At 41.8% G+C, this 18,445-nt stretch overlaps 1 protein-coding gene across 11 annotated transcripts in view; it reads right to left on the bottom strand.

The window, feature by feature from the left end:
• R3HDM1 (R3H domain containing 1) overlaps positions 1-18,445 on the bottom strand; it is a 128,450-nt gene that overhangs the window by 52,472 nt on the left and 57,533 nt on the right. For 7 of the 11 annotated variants that reach the window (XM_006117053.5, XM_075933297.2, XM_075933292.2 and 4 more), the window contains 5 exons: positions 17,054-17,308; positions 12,806-12,960; positions 11,136-11,237; positions 6,948-7,211; positions 5,056-5,179 (listed from right to left, as the gene is read on the bottom strand). In XM_006117053.5, coding sequence (XP_006117115.3) covers positions 5,056-5,179; positions 6,948-7,211; positions 11,136-11,237; positions 12,806-12,960; positions 17,054-17,308 — 900 coding nt within the window. The remainder of the gene's footprint in view (positions 1-5,055; positions 5,180-6,947; positions 7,212-11,135; positions 11,238-12,805; positions 12,961-17,053; positions 17,309-18,445) is intronic. The other 4 variants (XM_075933299.2, XM_089779712.1, XM_006117059.5 and 1 more) reach the window with 3 other exon arrangements.

The following is an 18,445-nucleotide window of genomic DNA, read 5'->3' as shown; positions in this document are numbered from 1 at the left end:
CCAGAGCTGCCCCCGGGCATGCCAGTGTGTCTCGTGGAGTCGTTGCCATCAGCTCAGCTGCACTTGCTGCAGGCTGCCATCCGGGGGGGTCCATCAGGGGGCTGTCAGGATCCAGGAGGCCCTGAGGGAAAGAATCCACCCCAAGGAGCCCTCAGAGGCCCTCCGGTCTTCCTCACCAGGGGCTCGTGCCCCATTTCGCCCTCACATACTTTCACTTACCCCTCTCTAGCCCCCCTTCCAGATGTCAAATAAAAGACATGTATGTTCAAAAATAGAAACTGGGTTTATTGAACAAAACTGGGGGGAGGGGCATGAATCTCTGGGGAGACTGGGAAAAGGAGGTGGGAGAGGGGAAGAGAGAGGGTGGAAGAGAGGAGGGAGAAACCTGGGAGGAAGGAGCTGGAAGGGGGAAGCAAGGGAAGAAGGAGGAGGGGCAGCTCAGGGCTCAGCGTTGGGGATCTCACCAGACCAACTTGACTTTCATGCTAACCTGATCCTGGGTTCGCATGTGGCCTTTGATGGCCAGGCTGGCAGCTCTCCCACCATAGACGGCCACTTTCCTCCGTCTAGTGCGGAGATCATGGACGTTGGGGGCATCCCCCCCAAACCTGAATAAGGTCCATGATCTTCACCCTGGACCAGGAAGGCGCTCACTTTCTCCAGCCCCTATCAGACTCCTGGTAGCTGGCAGACTGCTCCTGGGGAGCGGTGGAGGGCTGGCTGCCAGTGGCTTGCTGGCTCATGTTTTGGGGCCACTGGGTGGCCACTGCTGGCTCTGGGCTGGCAGGCTTGGAGTTGGCACAGGCACTGTGGCCAGGGTCTACCCCTTTAATGGCTCTGGGGCTGGGGGAGAGGAGAGTAAGTTTTCCTGGTTGTGCCCAAAGTGGCCACCAGGGCTCCCTGGGAAGGGCTGGAGGCCCCCTATTTCAAATTAAGTGTCTACACAGCACTTAATTCGAAATAGCCATTTCGAATTTGGTGTTACTCCTCGTAGAATGAGGTTTACCAAATTCGAATTAAGGGCTCTGCTATTTTGAATTAAATTCGAAATAGTGGTTTGCATGTATAGACGCTATTAAAGTTAATTCAAAATAACAGCTGTTATTTCGAATTAACTTTGCAGTGTAGACATACCCCGAGTCTGTAAGTGCCACAGGATTCCTCGTTTTTTCCCCACATATTTTTGTTACTCTAAATTATCTTAGGTGGGCAGAACCCATAAGAAAACAGTTAACCACAGCAAACTGGCTCAGCTCAGTAACATTAGAAGGCACTTACGCAAATTTAAACAATCAAAGTCTTCTCTCATTCGCAGTACCTGAAGTACTGCCACAAAAGCAAAGGTACTTTGAAACATAAAGAATTAGAAAACACATCTTTTTCACTTGGAAAAGAAGGGAAATTATTCTTCCACATTTCTGCAAAGCCCACTATTCTTGTATCAGGGTGCTCTTTTTTATACAAAGCAAGGGAGATCTATCACACAAGAGTTAGTTTTCAGCTTTTTGGTACTAGTAATTAACAGCCTTAACACATGGTGATATACAGTAAAACCTGTATTATCTGAAACTTAAGCATCTGGACAACTGTAGAATCCATCAAAAAAAAAAAGGTCACTGTGGGGAGAGGGAAGGAAACTGGCCCTTTAAGTGCTGGGACGCTCCTCAGACAAGTGTGCAGCATGTGCCTGGGGGAGGGGCGAACCGCAGCCAGACACAAGGAGCAAACATCTTGGCTCCCTCCGTGGCTCCTGGCACCCCTGGCAGGCCAGCTCCTCCACGGCTCCCATCCCGTCCCCCGGCAGGCTGCCCCCACCATCTCTCAGTTTCCACCCCCTGTGGCTCAAGAACCCCGCAGCAGGCCACATCCCTGTCCCTGCACAGCTCCCATGCCCCTCTCTCCCCCCCATTCCTGTAGGTCCCGCACGGCTCCTGCCCCCCCCCCCTCCAGATAACCAAAATTTTTAGGCTACTGGCATGCCCTAATGCCTGGGTGTGCCAGATAACACAGGTTTTACTGTATTATTATGGTAGAGTAAACAATATCCTAATACTTAAAGAGTTATTTATACTGATGGGTCAAATTACACAGTTAAAAACTTATATGTACTTTTCATTTTGGATCTTGTTATACACGATGTTTCCCATTTGGGCCTTTGCACCTTTAGAGAAGAAGAATGAAAAGTAGCTTTCTAAAAAGAGGAAATGTTCATAAGGCAGGATGGATATGCTGCAACAGGGTTTGCCTCTCTTAACTGGGACTCCCTGGTCTGACATGGATCAGTGATGTTCCAGGACCACAGAGCCCAGGAAGAGGGAGGTCTGGTGGCAGGGCAGGAGAGCCGTAAGGGGCACTGGCGACTCAGTCTGGAGCTCAGACAGTGTGTGTGTGTGGGGGAAGGGGAGATGTAGGGGAGGACGGACAGCATGGCAGGGCCCCATCCAGGGAGCTTTGACTCCAGCAGCAGCCAGGGAGCTCTGGCTCTGTCCCTGGAGTTCCAGATGCATTCTAGCTCCACTAACCGGAGAACAGCAGCCCCAGCTGCAATCAGGGAGCCCTGACCCAGGCCACAGAGCTCTGTCCCCGACTCTCCACTGTGGCTGCAGAGCTCTAGCCCCACTCGCAATGCCAGGCAGCTATGAAGCCAGGGAGCTGAGGAGTTCTGCCCATGTGCAGCTCTGGCCATGGTGCTCCAGCTCTGGTAGCAGCAGGGCTGGAAAGAGCCCTGGGGAGCTGAGGCAGAAGCAGACTGGAGCCCTAGACCGTTGGCAGCACTGCCACAAATGGAGGGACCTTCCCTGATCTGGCAAATCCCCTCATTGGGGACTAGTCAGGTCCCAAGGGTGCCAGACCAGTGAAATCCAACCTCTACTACAGTAGCAACTGCTGGAGCCCTGGCCCTTGAAATAGCAAACAGAGCTGTAGGCGACACTGAAGACAGGCCATGGGACGCTAGTAACAGGCCCTTCCCTTCTGCCTGAGACCCCACCCCTTCCAGGGAGTCTGGAGCTGCTGCCCTCACTTTCTCCAGAACCCAGCAAAGTCTGTTGGAGGCCCTCTTATGGCACAATAGTTCATGTACATTTAAGGGCTTGATTCCGTGGGGAACCCAGAGGCTGTGCTGCCATATGCAAGAGACTTGGCACAGTAATTTAGGAGAGTCTCTCATTTTCTAAAAACATAGACAAGAAACTTAGACAAGTAGGAATTTTCCCAGGTGACCTGAAATAATTATTTTAATTCACTGACTACTATTAATCCCTCTGGTTAACATATCATTAAGTTGTAAACATGAAACATGTTTTGGTAAGAAGTTTACATATCCAACACATTATTAAACAAAATTATTTTAAAGGTATGTGCTGCTGTGTGTGTTTTATTAAATTCCAATTACAATCCTAACATAGCTTGATTCAACTCATGAGCAAAAAGTTAATTATCCAGTAAACATACACTATGCCAATCACCATTTTAAAACACACTAAAAATGTACTGTTAATAAGAATCTTAAAATTCTAAGCTGTATCAATGATTCTCAAACTTCACTGCATCATGGCACCTTTCTAACAACAAAAATTATTACATGAGCCCAGGAGAGAGGACTGAAGACCGAGCCTGTCCAAGCCTCACCACCAGAGCCTCATTACCCCCTCAGCATACGAAAGAGGAAGGGCAAAGGTGGAGCCCAAGAGATTCTGTCCTGGGCAAAGAACATATAAACTTTTCCCTGGGCAGTGGGGCTTGGGCTTCTGCTTTAGCCTTGGGTGGTGGATCTTGGGCTTTCGACTTGCTGGTGCCCAGGGCCAACAGCAGCCTCGGTGACCCCATTAAAATGGAGTTGGGACCCACGTTAGGATCTCAACCCAGTCTGAGAACCCCGAGCTATACAATTGTTTAAAAATATATATTGTTATAGTCTATTTCTCCCAAAGTATCATAAAGATTTCCCAAATTTAGTTTAAAAGCTCTACATAGCTGTAAATCAACGTGGTTTTAATGGTTGTATTTAGGGTTGCCAGATGGTTGAAACAAAAATATCGAACACCCCTCCCCAAAAAAAGGACTCTGGGGGAGCTCAGGAGGAGGGGAGAACTGGCCGCTGGAAGCAGGGCTGGCTGGGGGCGCAGTGGGGCTCACTGGGGAAGATCTGGAGCAGGAACCGGCCAGCGGGATGCAGAGCTGGCGGAGGGGCAGGAGGGAGAGGGACTGGCCGGGGAAGATCTGGAGCAGGAACCAGCCAGCGGGACGCAGAGCTAGCGGAGCGGCGGAGGGGAGAAGGCGGGAGAAGAGGAACTGGCCGGGGAAGAACCGGAGTAGGAACGCAGCCAGCAGGACGCAGAGCTGGAGGAGGGGAAAGGGGAGCGAATCAGCCGGCAGGGAGGAGGACTGTCCCGGGCTGTGCAGATCTCAGGGTGCTCCCATCCCGCACGAGTCAGTCTGGCTGTGGCTCCACCACGCGCTTGACCAGTGCGCAGGAGCATGGACCGGGCTGCCTCTCCTCCTCACATGCAACCAGGGCTCCCTGCCTCCCAGTCACTCCCCTCTACCCCCGCCAGGCTTCCATCCAGCACCCAGAAGGAAAACCAAGAAATACTGGACATTGCACATGTCCGGTATTTTCTGGATTTTTTTTTTAACCAGACAGAGGGTCCAAAAATCAGACCGTCCGGTAGAAAACCGGACACCTGGCAACCCTAGTTGTATTAACAAATGTGACTGCAACTTTCTTTAGAAAACCGCTGAAATACAAATGGAAAAGATGACTACAACTGATAGTTCAAATAAAGGCTTTCCACTTGGTGATTTAAATTGCAGATTTAAATCAATCAACCATGACACAAAGGAGAGTATAATGATTTCAACCAATGACCACATGACACATTTAAAGAACAATCACAATTCTTCATATTAGGACTGCTACAAAGTTGTACTCTCTTTCAATTTGTTCTTCACTATAAGCAAAATTTGTTTTACTGAGACTTCCACGTCTGACAACACCAGCAGCTTCCTTTAACACTCATAAGCACAGAAAGTAGTGAAAAAAATTCTACAAACCTGTCTGCTGTGCAGGCTGTGGCAGTGGTGGGTTTTGCTGTGCGTTGTAATGGACAGAAGTAACAGGTCGATATTGTTGACTGGAGTGTGAATACTGGCTGGGAGCACAATAACAAGCTGGTATCTAAAAAGGAGCAACATTTTCAAGATTCACATTTTTAGACTTATAAATGGCAGAATGCAAAACACTGCTGAAAGAATCACAGAAAGGCAATTTAGAGATCACTATGTCTAATTAATAAAAGATGCAATCATTTCAAATGTTTGAGAGAATTCAATTTTGATGTTATCCTCCATTTAGTAAGAGTATTTTGCTCTATTTTCACTGTATCAAAACAGCTCCATTTTGTTTATTTCTGTCCATATAGAAGTATCATCAGTAAACTCCAGTAAATTCTTGAACAAGGTCTGAGGACAATGTGTTTTAGTTAGCTGCTTCTTTGGAAAAAGCAGAGGAAGCTCTCCTACCAAAATAAATATCTGCTTTGTTTGAGTTTTTTAGCACTTGAATAGGGCAGTGGCTTCCAACCTTTTTGAGGATACAGACCCCTTTTCAATCTATTAAAATGTTATGGAGCCTCCCCCCAAACAAAATAGCTGTGCCTGCATGTCCCTCAGCACACTGCGCTTCCCAAGTAGTGTCCCTCAGCCCACTGAGGAAGCAGCACAGGCTGAAGGATATGATAGCTTCTGGCAAGTCCCTCAGCTCCAAATGCTTCCTGAGCCACGAGAAGCAACATGGATTGAAGGACATGCTGGCTGCGAGAGGATCTGTGTAGACCCTCTACAGCAGCGGTGCGCAAAACCCGTGGTCACGGCTGTCTTCATGGGGGGTCGCAGCACTGTGATTTGGTATTTTTGGTGACATCATCTGGCAAGTCAGGGGTCACAAATGAAAAAAGGATGCGCACCACTGCAGACCCCCAGGGATCCGTGAACCACAGGTTGGGAACCACTGGAATCGAGGATTAAAGAAAAAGATTATTAGAATTCCTACATACGTCTTCATGGTAAACATTTTAAAGATAGACATATTAGTGGTCCTCTTTAAAACTAGGCTAAATAAAATACGTGCAGAGCCCAAGCATATACAAAAACATATGTTAAATTTGGTTATATTTACTGGTAATTTAAAAATCTCACTTCAGGTTGTGCCTCCTTAACCGGCATTCCCTGGTCCAGCAACATCTGTGGTCCGGCATGGACCACGGATGTTTCTGGACCACAGAGCCCAGGAAGAGGGCAGTCTGGCAGCAGGGCAGGAGCACCATAAGGGGCATCAGCAACTCAGCTTGCAGCCAAGTGTGTGGAGGGGAGAGGACAGACTGCATGCCGGAGAGTTCTAGTTCCAGCAGAGCTCCCTGCCCTAGCAGCCGGGGAGCTCTAAGCTGGCCACAGTCATGGACCTCTGATCCCAGCCAGGGAGCTCAGGGCCAGGCCACGGAGCTCCATACCTGTCCCTCCACCCCAGCTGCAGAGCTCTGACCCCAGCTGTGAAGCCAAGAGGCTGTGGAGCTCTGCCCCAGCTGCGCAGCTCTGGCCATGGTGCTCTGGCCTCAACAGCAGCAGAGCCAGTGAGAGCCCCAGGGGGGCTGAGGCATCAGTGGGAGCAGGCTGGAGCTCTAGCCCCACTGCAGCACAGCCACGAAGGAAGGAACCTTCCCTGGTCCGGTAAATCCCCTTGTCTGGGACCAGTCAGGTCCAACCTATATCGATGATACTGTGTGTTTTTAAGTCTTTAGGAATTCCTGGTAAGCCACGGAAATCAAAACATGGAATTAAGAAAAATCAAGTTTACTAACCAAATCTACTGAAATATAAAATATTCACTAACAGTGTTAGGGATAATCTTTTAAATAGCTGTCTGAGAAGAAACTATAAAATCTTTGTACCTGTGGTAGAGATTGTTGCACATATCCCTGTTGCTGCAGCACTTGCTGGTTGACAGGATGGCTGGATGCAGAATAGCTGGGAGTAGGAACTGGTTGACTTTGTGGTGGTGGCAGCGGTGGGGCTGCTGCTATAACATAGCCAGATTGTTGTGGAGGCTGAAGGACTACAGTGGACTGGAACATGGTGGCGTGAGGATCAGCACCATCAGCTGGTTGCTGACGGGCAAGACTCATATGGCTAAATTGTGATCCTAGGTTGTCTTGCTATAGAAAAAAAAGGAAAATAAATGTTACATTCCCAAAAACTGAAACTGGGTAGTTGCTAGGTAAATTTTTCAGTAAGTGAAAAATTAAAGCATGCGCCTGTGCAATAACCATATGTTAAAACTAAAAAAGAATGACAAGGCAAGCTTAAGGACAGAAATGGAACAATGTGTTTAAGAACATGAGTTATGATTAGGGTTAATTGTGTAGTAATGATTAGGGTTAATTGTGGAGAAGTTACTCACAAATGGAGAAATCTTTAAAAGGTTTAACATAATTGGGCTAGAAAAAAAAACTTTCTAAAAGGCAGTGGACACACAGATACCATGCCACAGCTATGTTATGACCATCTGGCCCTCCTCAGTTACTCCTGAGGAGGATCATATGGCTGCTACGTACATTCTTCAACTGCTAAGAAAATACAGCATTTGGAAAACCATCTGCATTGCATACAAATAGTTTCTGTATTTTTTCTGACTTCTGTATTTTGTGGAACAACATCCTGTGTTCCATGATAAAATCCTGTCTTCTCAATGGTGAAGATATGTCTAATAAAATCGTTAGCAGTTTTCAATTGCACATCAGAAAGTATTTATTATATTTTAACAAGTGAATTTTAAGCTGTTTATTTGCCACCATAAGCTATTTTGTACATTGACTTATGTCCTAAAGACAGCTTACTGACTCAACAACCCAGCTTAGTTCTTAGGCCTTATATTTCAATATTTAATTTTTAAAATAAATATAGAAGAAAGTTGATGCTCATAAGGAGACTGATACATAAATTCTTACACTTATTCACCAAAAATTCATACAGTGTAGGCTGAGGCTGAGCAAGTTATTTCCATTATTTTGCCTATAATGTCTAAACTGAGCTAGAGAGTTCACCCTAGAAAAATGATACAGTAGCTGAATCCTCATGGGCTATTTAAATCTGCTGTCTTTTTGATGATATTACCAATAAACAAACACAGTCTTTTTAGGAGTTGTGGATTCCTAGAATCTAGATTCCTGACTGAGACTGTCACCCATTTTACTGTGCGAGAATGAATAGCCATCAGATAGAATTGAATTTATAATGCTACCAGAATGGCCTGCATTTGAACCAGGTATACATAGGTGAACTGCTTTGTACCCATTACTCAATGTATCCCATTCTCTGCCTTTCACCAATTTCTGTTTTAATAAAGCTTAAATGCAAATCAGACTAACTGACGGATCAAAGAATTCAGAGTGCAGTTATTTTCTTCCTTCAAAGCTGTAAACCTAAATATAGATAACTCTAATTAATCAAGTGATTTTAACTATACACAGCCTAATGAAGTCAGATGAATATGTATGTACTTTATTAGAAACAGGCTTCTATATTATTCCAGCAATACTGATCAAAACATTAGCTCTATATAAAACTACAAATACATTAAAAAGTAGGTAGTTACTGGGTAACAGAAACATGTATTAGGTCGGATGACAAAGCAGAAATATGGGAGCTAGGAAACCTTCAGCTCTAACATGGACTCTGATTCAGATTCCAGCCTTGGACAAGTGACTCGTTTTTTGATTTCCCTATGCCAAACTGGTGGAATGATACCCATTTATCTCATAGGCTTATTGAATTACTTAATGCTGGCTAAACACATGGAAGATGTACTATACATTGCAATATACATGACTGCAAATTCAAAGGCCTATTCTATGCACACAGATAGATCTGTTGCTGAAAATGGCTGTCAGCAATGAATCCTTCCAAACTAATGCTGAAAACAATATATCTTCTTATATGAATGGTATACATTGCTTTAATGCACTATGTGCTTCTGCCAAACAAAGAACACTTCTTTCATCAGCACTGAAAACATGTCCTATCAAACTGTTTTCAGTGCCTGTGCACAATGACTGATTACTGACACCTTGTATAAGCAGTGAGCCCACCACACTCAACCTTTTAGGTACAATAAGGGAGGGATGTAGCACCTGAAATGCAGCAGAGCTCAAAACACTCACTTTCAATAGAAAAAGCCACTAGTAATGCTTTGATTCGTTTCGCTCTCACTTTACAGATAATAATACTATTTCAGACCGTGCTTTACAATTTAAAAATGCTATATAAAACAAACCAATTTTCATGAGGCTGACCAACAAGACAGTAGTCAAAAGTCTCCGAATTTGTGTGTGGATACCACACCCAGAAAAAGACTTAAAACAGTGAGTAAGAAGCTGTTTAAAGGTATGGTTAAAAATTAAGGCAATGAAGGATACTAACAGCAACTACAGCTGAAACTGTATTTCGAGAATTAAAATAAAAATGTAGTATTTTATACCATCCTGCCTTTATTAGCATACTTGAATGAACGTTCATGGTTTTCAATTATGTCATTCTGGTAAATTTATAGGAGACTATCACCCCACACCAGCCTACATACATATCTATGCTTATCAATATGCTTTGTCCACATATTCACTCTGCTGATACCATTATTGGACCTAACCAAGTGAGTTATAAGATCAAGAACACATATTCCTGCGCATCCAGAAATATAATTTATGCTATCATGTGCTGAAAGTGTCCGTCTGCTATGTACATTGGACAAATGTCTCAGACACTTCGCCAAAGGATCAATGCCCACAAAACAGATATCAGACAGGATCACAAAGAAAAAAAAGAGTTTCTTGCCATTTCAACCAGAAAGGACACTGTCTCAATGACTTAACTACCTGCATCCTGCTACAAAGACCTTTTAAATCTGCACTTGAAAGGGAATCCTCTGAACTGTCATTCATGCTAAAATTCGACACTTTACATCTGAGTCTAAACAAAGGATCTAGTTATCTTACCCATTACAAAGATAGCTTCCCTAATTATCACCTCTAATATCATTAGCCCACAGACATTCACCTCCCCCCCATCCCCCTTCTGTTTTGAAATTTGATTTGTCCTTTTCATATGTGTTCATTTTTTAAAATTGTATCCTTTGGTATATATGGTTGTGACTATTTTCTTCCACTATTTGATCTGAGGAAGTGGGTCTAGCCCACGAAAGCTCATCATCTTGAAAACTAACCATCTTGTTAGTTTTTAAAGTGCTACATAGTCCTGTATTTTGCTTCAAGTAAGAGTATTTAATTTATTTTACATGTGCTGTATATACCACACACCCTATTTATTAGATTATTACTATATATAATAAATGCCCCCTAGATTTTTTTTTATAACTAAATATATGTTACTAAATTTATTTAATGCCATTTCAGCAAATTCCCCAGCGCACTCTGTAAAATATCTGGAATCCCCTGCTTTGCTAGTCAACTTCATCCCTTAACTTTGGCATCAAGACTGGTATTCCTGCTCACGCACCTTGAGTGAAGCCCTAACACTCTACGACACGCAACCCCAGTGCTGGAAAGAAGAGGCTGTGCTGGTAAGAAGACCAACCAGTGCACCTGACAGAACACCTTGAGCTCTCCTTTTCACTGGGCAAGAATGCTGAGGGAAAAATGAGGAACAGCGAAGCTCTTCCTACTGCTCTGGCAAAAGGGCTAAAACTAGGTGCTCTACAAAAACAACAAAAGGAGAAAGAGATTGGGGTGGGGCTAAGGGAAGAAAAGCAAATAAAGTAAATAACAGCTGAGAAGGAAGGGAAGGAAGAGAGAAAAATAAAAGGGCATGATAAAATAAATGTTGTCTGGCTATGGGAGCAACAGTAGCAGGGGAAAAATTATCTCCATTATATATACTGCCCTTAAATATCATACAGTATACAAGGATCTTAGGAACTGGTTTTCCATTTGGGCACTATTTTACTGCAGTTGACATTGCAGCCAGTCAGTGTTTGTGTTATACACACCCTCACACAAACTAATCAAAGTTCAACATCCACTAAAGATTCACCCATGCAGAGAAGAGGTGAATAGAAGATATAGTACCACAGAATATTGCTGGGTAGATGCGACTGGCAGGAGCGGGGGTGGATAAGAGACTGCAGAGTACTGAACAGGCTGTGAAGAAGACTGCAGAGACCGGATAGGCTGAAGAGGTAACAGTTTTATAAACATAGTTAATACCAGAGAAGAAAAATGGGAAAAAATTGAGTAAATTGAGGTTTTTTGCAATAGCACAAGACAATATAATGTAATAGAAAATTAAAAAACTTCATAAAGTAAGAACTAATGTGTTTTTAACATATCAAGAAGTGCTTATTTGTTATAATTAATACATAATAAGCTATATGACAAAGCAGCAAAAGATAATTTAAACATGGATCATATTGCTATTTTCAATAGCTATATGTAAACCACGTTTATAATAAAGATAACACGTACATATTTCAGTTTTTAAATCCAGAATTAAGCAAGTACTAAAATCAAATCAAAATGTGCCATGTTATTATAGAGCAAAAGGTGCATTTTTAAATACAACTGCATTTACCACTCCTTACATGAATATTAGGGGCATTACTAACAACATTTACACTATGTGACTAATGTAGTATGTAAATATAGAAAAAGATTTTGGCAACTCAGTGTCTTAGACACAGATATGTCTATAATGCAAGATTACTGTGTCAGAGAAGCAAGCCTGCAGTCCACCAAGTCTGAAATTATTATGGAGAAGGCAACCACAGCTCTTGGGAGGAGGAAAGAAAAACATACATTCTGCCTTGCTCTTTATCCCACATACTGGTAATAGGCAGTATGGATGAGCATGATCAGTTTCACCAAAAAAAAAAAAAAAAAAAAAAAAAAAAAAAGAATTAACTCTAATAGGCTGCAGCGCTTAAGCTATAGTATAGGTTGCAAACTGAGCACATAAGACAGAGGATTTAATACAAGTAGACAAAGATCATGGTGATGGTAAAAAGCCGATGAATAACTTTTCAACAAGTCTGAGCCAGATGTGTATCACTACCTAAGACTGATGAGGCAAATGACTGTACTTAGATGCTTGCAATCACTACTGTTAAAGTAGGACTGTTTGGGAGCTGGGTGTGGGGGGGCTCATCAGCCTTAAAGTTATCTGTTAGCTTCCTCTAATACAAGAGTAGGAGGTTAAACAGATCCAATTCTTCATGTCATTACACATCACTGTGTGATGTACAAATTAATCCTCTGAAAAAGTGTCATGTGGTGATTTCATGACAAATTAAGAGATTTGGGACAGGAACTTGAAGAGAAAGGGTATGTAGTTCTCCGTGTTAAAATGAAGTAATTAGTCTAATATACAGTACCAGGAGAGGGCAGAAGGGATAGACACTTCGGCCCTTGTTAAATGTTTACCATTTGAGCCCTGGTTCAGTTACTTTCGTTCTGCTAAGCAGTAACAGCGGTGCTAATAAGGTGGCGATGCTTGCTACATCCTTGATATCAGAACCTTGACAGTTCATCTTTCTGCTTTTTATGTGTTTTAGGAAAACGGGACTGCCCAGTCACATCGTCTGGAAGACTGGCAGGTCTGGTGATTAAAAAGAATATTCAGTTAATGTATGTGGCTAACTTATGTTTCTTTCAAAAAATTCCACAACTACTCATGTTTACGAATGTCTTATTATTGATTGGCAAGAATGCTCAGTTGAGCATTATGTATTTGACATGTGCACCTGTGATAGGATGTGATTAGCTGCTGGTTGCTGCTGAGGTGCTGGTGGGGGAGGTGGTTGCTGTGGCAGTCCAGGCACTTGGGTCCTAGCAGGTTGCTGAAGCATAGGAGGGTTATACACAACAGGAGTGCCATCTGGGTTAATGAACGGCTGACCTAGGGTGTGGAGAAAAAAAAAAAGGACACATGTTATTTAGGCTAAGGACAGACTGACAAATATAGTTAAATTCAACAATCTCCAAAATAAAGTCCGATACGATAACATGAGATCTGAAGGCAATATGTTCTGTTATACCAATTTTTGTTACATTCCTAAAAGCTTGCCATTACAATTAGAATGGCAATTACCAAAGGCCTCATTTGCAAGACTAATTTTAATTAAAAGGCCATATGTTTCTGCGGTATATAGCCATTGTGTCCAAAAATAGCTAGTCATTTACAAAATGCAAACTTATGGACTAAATGGGATGACAAATATGTCTAACTCTTGAAAGATCTTTTTCAATTATGTAGACTGAAAAAATATAAGATGCAGAAGAAAAATTCACAAAATGGTTTCTCTCTCCTCATATCCTTAGCAATTTAAAATGTCTCTTTTCAGCCAAAATGTTCAGTAATGTAAAAAAAAAAAATCTTTCTCCATAAAAACAGTACTTATAATTACTCTCACCTTGACTGTCATTAAGAACCTTTAAAAGAGCCATTGTCCTAAAGTGAATTTATTTGAAAGATCAGTTCAGCTGAAAGATTACTACTAAAATCCCATGCAATATTTGTAACGCAAACATTGCAGCAGTCTGCTAATATTAAAGAATCAAAAAGTGAAAATTATTAAAAACTGACTGGGTAATAGTGAAAATGACTGATTTCAATGTTTGAACTTAGCAAAGATGCAAAAAGGAAACAACAACAACAAAAAGGGCAAAAAGTAAAGATAGATTTTAAAGCTTTTCATCATAATCTAGGGTTGTATTATTATCACTTAAATTTAGCCAGAAAATTTCCATTTAAAGAGAAGGAACAGACAATTTCCCATCTCATTTCCTTACGTTAGCCTGAGCCTAACTAGTCTGGTAATTATGGAATTGCTGAGAATTTCTTATTTAGTGTAGGCAGTGGTGCTTACACATTTGTGTTTGTATGCTAATGAAATATTTATTTACCTATGGATTAGGTCACATTACTACAGGGAAAGAAATTTAGTTCCCACATGGTATTTCAATAAGGGGCCCAAGAGGGAAGCTAGATGAAGGAAATTAAATAATACCACACAAATAGCCTACAGAAGGATGTGGGAAGGATCCAATGTTCAGTCTATGTCCAGACTTGGTGCTGAGTGTATTTCTCAGCTTGAGTAGGCACACTCATGCTGTGCGTGGACACAAGTGAACAGCACCACAGTTTAGCTGTCTCAGTTATGTACCCACAGGGTTCACTGGGTTTGTACGGTCTGTGCTACTGCAGTCACACTACTATTTTTAGCATGATGGCTTAATCGAAGTTGGGAACTGACACCTCAGCCTCAACTATGGATGTAGCTTAACACGGGGCCCATTCATTTACATGTTCCATCTACAGTAAAACTCCAATTGTCCGGCATCCAGTGGTCTGGCACTCCAGATAGTCAGGCGCCAACTGGAACCCAGAAGTGCTCCAACCAGCCAGACAGTTGGAGCTCCTATGAGCCCCATGCGCTCTCATGGGCTTGGAAAGGGAAGGGGAGAAGAGGAGAAGGAGATTATACATACCCTGTGATGGGTCTGGCCAGGGAGCAGGGTACGGCGCAGCGAGGGGCGAATCCTCCGCCGTTTTGCAGAGAGGCGGGGGAAGCCCCGCGCAGCCGCCTGCTAAAGGCCAGCTGGGGCTGCAAGCGGCAGCGGCGGACTTGGGGAAGCGGAGGGGCAGAGCAGCTGGGGTACTGCTGGGTTGGTCTGGCAGCGCTGCCCCTTACCTGAGGGCGGCTGCGCAGGGCTTCCCCAGCCTTTCTGAAAAACAGCAGAGGGTTCGCCCCTCGCCGCACCGCTCCCCGCCGACCCCCCTTTCTCCGCCGGCCGGCAGACCCGTCACAGCCCCCTCGCCGGAGTACCTCCTGATACTCCAGCATTTCCAATAATACAGCACCCTGTGGGTCCCAAAGGTGCCGGATTATCGGAAGTCTACTGTATATTAGATTTGGCTTAATACTTCTCCTTCAACCTCAGTGGCTGAGGATCCATGGAGATATTCTTTACAGACTTCAGGAGTCAAAGTTTTCTCATTCCTCCTCACTTTCCTGCCCCCCATCCTGCCCATATTCTAGACTCATTAAGATCACTCTTATCCCCACTGTGAGAAGGAGAGGGAGAGATGGGCGAAGAGCCTTCTCAGACTGTCTGGAAGAGAGAGAAGAGAGAGAGGAAACAATAATTCTCTAAAATCTGCAGAAATCACTGTCAGAGAGAGTAACAATTTAACCTGTGGTCTTTGAGCTCTAACTCATGATAAAAGCTAGGAGAGTCATTACTTCTTCCTAACTGCCCATGAATATTGGTTATAATCTGGGAACTCTTCTGAACAGAAATGTTGCTGATATTCACACTGTTTTGGAAGAATATTAATGTTATTCAATCATTGGTACTGAACAGTCTTTTCTTGTAAACATATCAAACAATCCCGCTATAATGAAAGCAAAATTAATGATTGAGAAACAGTCTAAATATGTAATTAATGGGACATGCTATTTGAAATCAAGACAGTTTTATAAAGTGAATTAACAAAACACAGGAAAACTAACTAAGTATATAGGAGCAAAAATGACTAGACACAAAACCTGTGAAACACAAAGTGAAAGAACGGAGGAAAAGAGAAAGGGGTTTTCTCTTTAAATTAAAATTTTAGGGATTATTTATATCAGTAAAGATCATAAAATGATCCAAATATGATTTTCAAGTTAATATTTTTTTGAAGGTACAATGACTGACCAATTTAGCAATGACTCTGCAAACTTCTAATCATTAAACCCAGTGAATACAGGAGAGCTAAACTGACTGGTAAATTTGAGACATTAGATAGCAGGAATGTAGGGATTATTGCACCTTTATTTGAATAACAGTGTAGCTGTTAATCAGTACCTGGACAGGGAAAGCATCATCATCTAGCCAGCAGGAAGCCTGTTTACTTACGGCTCTGGCTAAGACTTTTTTAATTCCAGTATAGTCAGAACCTACAGTTCTGAATGTGTGTGTGTGTGTGTGTGAGAACACTTCATCTTGCCATTAACAGTGATGTGGCATAATATAGATAAATGGTCAATTGGTACATGGGACATCCACTATGGAATTGTTTTTTTATTATTAGACCAGGAAAGTCTAGAGTGCTGCTGCAGTACCTAGCCCTAAAATACCAAATACACCATCACTAGTATGCAATAACCAACAAGGTGCTGGGAAATGCTTCCTATTTCTGGTACTGGTTTCACAGTTTATAGTATAGCTGGCTTTAGCCATTCCTTATGTAAGGCTCAGATGGACAAACATTTAAGTAAATGGTACAAGTACAAGCTGAACCATGAATGTAAAATGTTTGCTGTCATATGGCTTACCATATTAGCACAAGAAAAAATAGTCAGGACTGAAAGACAACAGATTTATTTAGTTGAGTACAAAACTAGAGTTTCAGGAGTGAAACAATTTAACTTCCATCCCCCCTGCCTCAAAATATGACCTTGAGTGAAACAAAAAGGACACTAATGAAATAAAAACAAATTTAAAATATGTAACTTACTATATATTATAATTATTAAGATAGAGATGTAGCTTGATAAGAAATCCCAAATATCTCATATTTTATCATTTAAAATGATCAAAGAACCTTTGTTTACACTAACTTGATTATATAAAAAGTAACCCCAAATATTTGATTTGTTACAAATAATATATTATACATTTATAATAAGTACTGCTGATCGTTTTTGGTAGTTCCTCAAGCACAGACAGCCTTATTGTAACCTGTAGGTTAATCTAATCTGGTAACAAACAGCAGATTTCCTCCCACCCCTACTATTGTGTGTTAACCATTATCCTTATATATCAGAACAGCGTTAATATTACGTACACTGAGAAAATAATAAAAACATAAGATACTGAAAACATTTGGGTGGTGGGGGGAGGGAGGAAAAAGACAACACTACAATACATTCACAAGTTAAACAATTTACATGTTATTCCAAAATTCTAAACTTTAATAAAAACATCCACAACTGGATACCAACCTGTTTGAGGGTTGATCAGAATACTGCCAGGTGGTATGCCTGCCGCTTCCAAGGGAAGCAAAAAGAAGCTAGTGCTAGTAGGTGTCACTTGCCCACTTATGCCACCATCAAAGGAAAGAGATTTACTAGAGCTGATAGTTGGATAGACAGCAGGTGTGCCATGAGAAGGCTGGCTTAGAGCTGTGACTGGAAGAGGTTGCTGGGTGTGAGAAAGAGAACCCGTGGATGACCCTACACTACTAGAAGACTCTGAACCTAGGAAAGGAGTAATGAAAAATTGTTTTTACCTAGAGACAGAAACATTACACATTTAAATACATAATTTTTAAAGCATACCCTTAAACAACAGCATGTAACTACAAGATCGAACTACGAATTTTTCAATACCATCTGAGTAAAGTACATCCATTACAAGTGTCTTTCTGTAAACTCAGGGACTGATTCTACACTGCCTCTTTGTTTAGTCTTTTACACCAGAACAAAGTGAATATCAAATCAAAATGGGGGCATAGTATACTAACTTTGCATAGATGCCAATGACTACATAATGTGCAAGAGACTGGAGAATCAGGCCCCGAGTTCTTGGTAGCCAAAGCATGAAACTAAAAGCAATTTTCCAATAACCTAGCCACTGAGAGGTCCCTAGATATTTTTGAAGTGCACTTGTCTTTTCCTAAAGTCCCCTTCGTATACATAATATTTTCTATGAGATCTTTGCTATAATAGTTGCATAACATGCAGGTGCAGAAAAATAATGGCCATGTTTAAGCAGAAGTAATCTTAATCAGCAGCCAATAAATAATCTAGAAGAGAAAATAAAACTCAAAATAATGCTATCATGAAAATTATGTTTCTTTTAAAAATCAATTAAATTATTTTAAGATATCAGCTGCCTTTGCAGATAATTAATAATTATAAACATTTTATATTTGTATTGCATTTTTACTCATACATCTCAAAACAGTTAAAGATAAATATTATTAGCATAATTTTACAAATGGGGTAACTAAGGTACAAAGAAATTAAGTAAACAGCCCAATCCACAACCATTGTATCCCAGTACTATGATCAATCTCCATTTTCTCATATATCCTTGACTTGATTTCACAGTTTTCTTACGTCTGCATCAGATTCTAGATTACGTAGAAACATTAGACTCATCTTTAACCATTTTGATTTATATACATCAAAGCCCAATTTTTTTTATTATTATATATATATAACTTTTTACTTTAGATGACCACAAACTTTGACTGCAATGAAACAATCACCATCAACCACCTTTTTAAGTTAGGATCCCACTTTCAGAAATCAGAATAAAATGGTTGATTTTTAGGAAGATATTTTGTTCTAATTTAAATGTGTGAAAATCTTTCTATAACATATCTGATA

This window comes from Pelodiscus sinensis, chromosome 7 (assembly GCF_052426305.1).
Source record: "Pelodiscus sinensis isolate ZL-2025 chromosome 7, ASM5242630v1, whole genome shotgun sequence".
Lineage (NCBI taxonomy): Eukaryota > Metazoa > Chordata > Testudines > Trionychidae > Pelodiscus > Pelodiscus sinensis.
The sequence above is the reverse complement of the archived record's forward strand: the minus strand, read 5'-3'. Positions and strand labels throughout refer to the sequence as shown.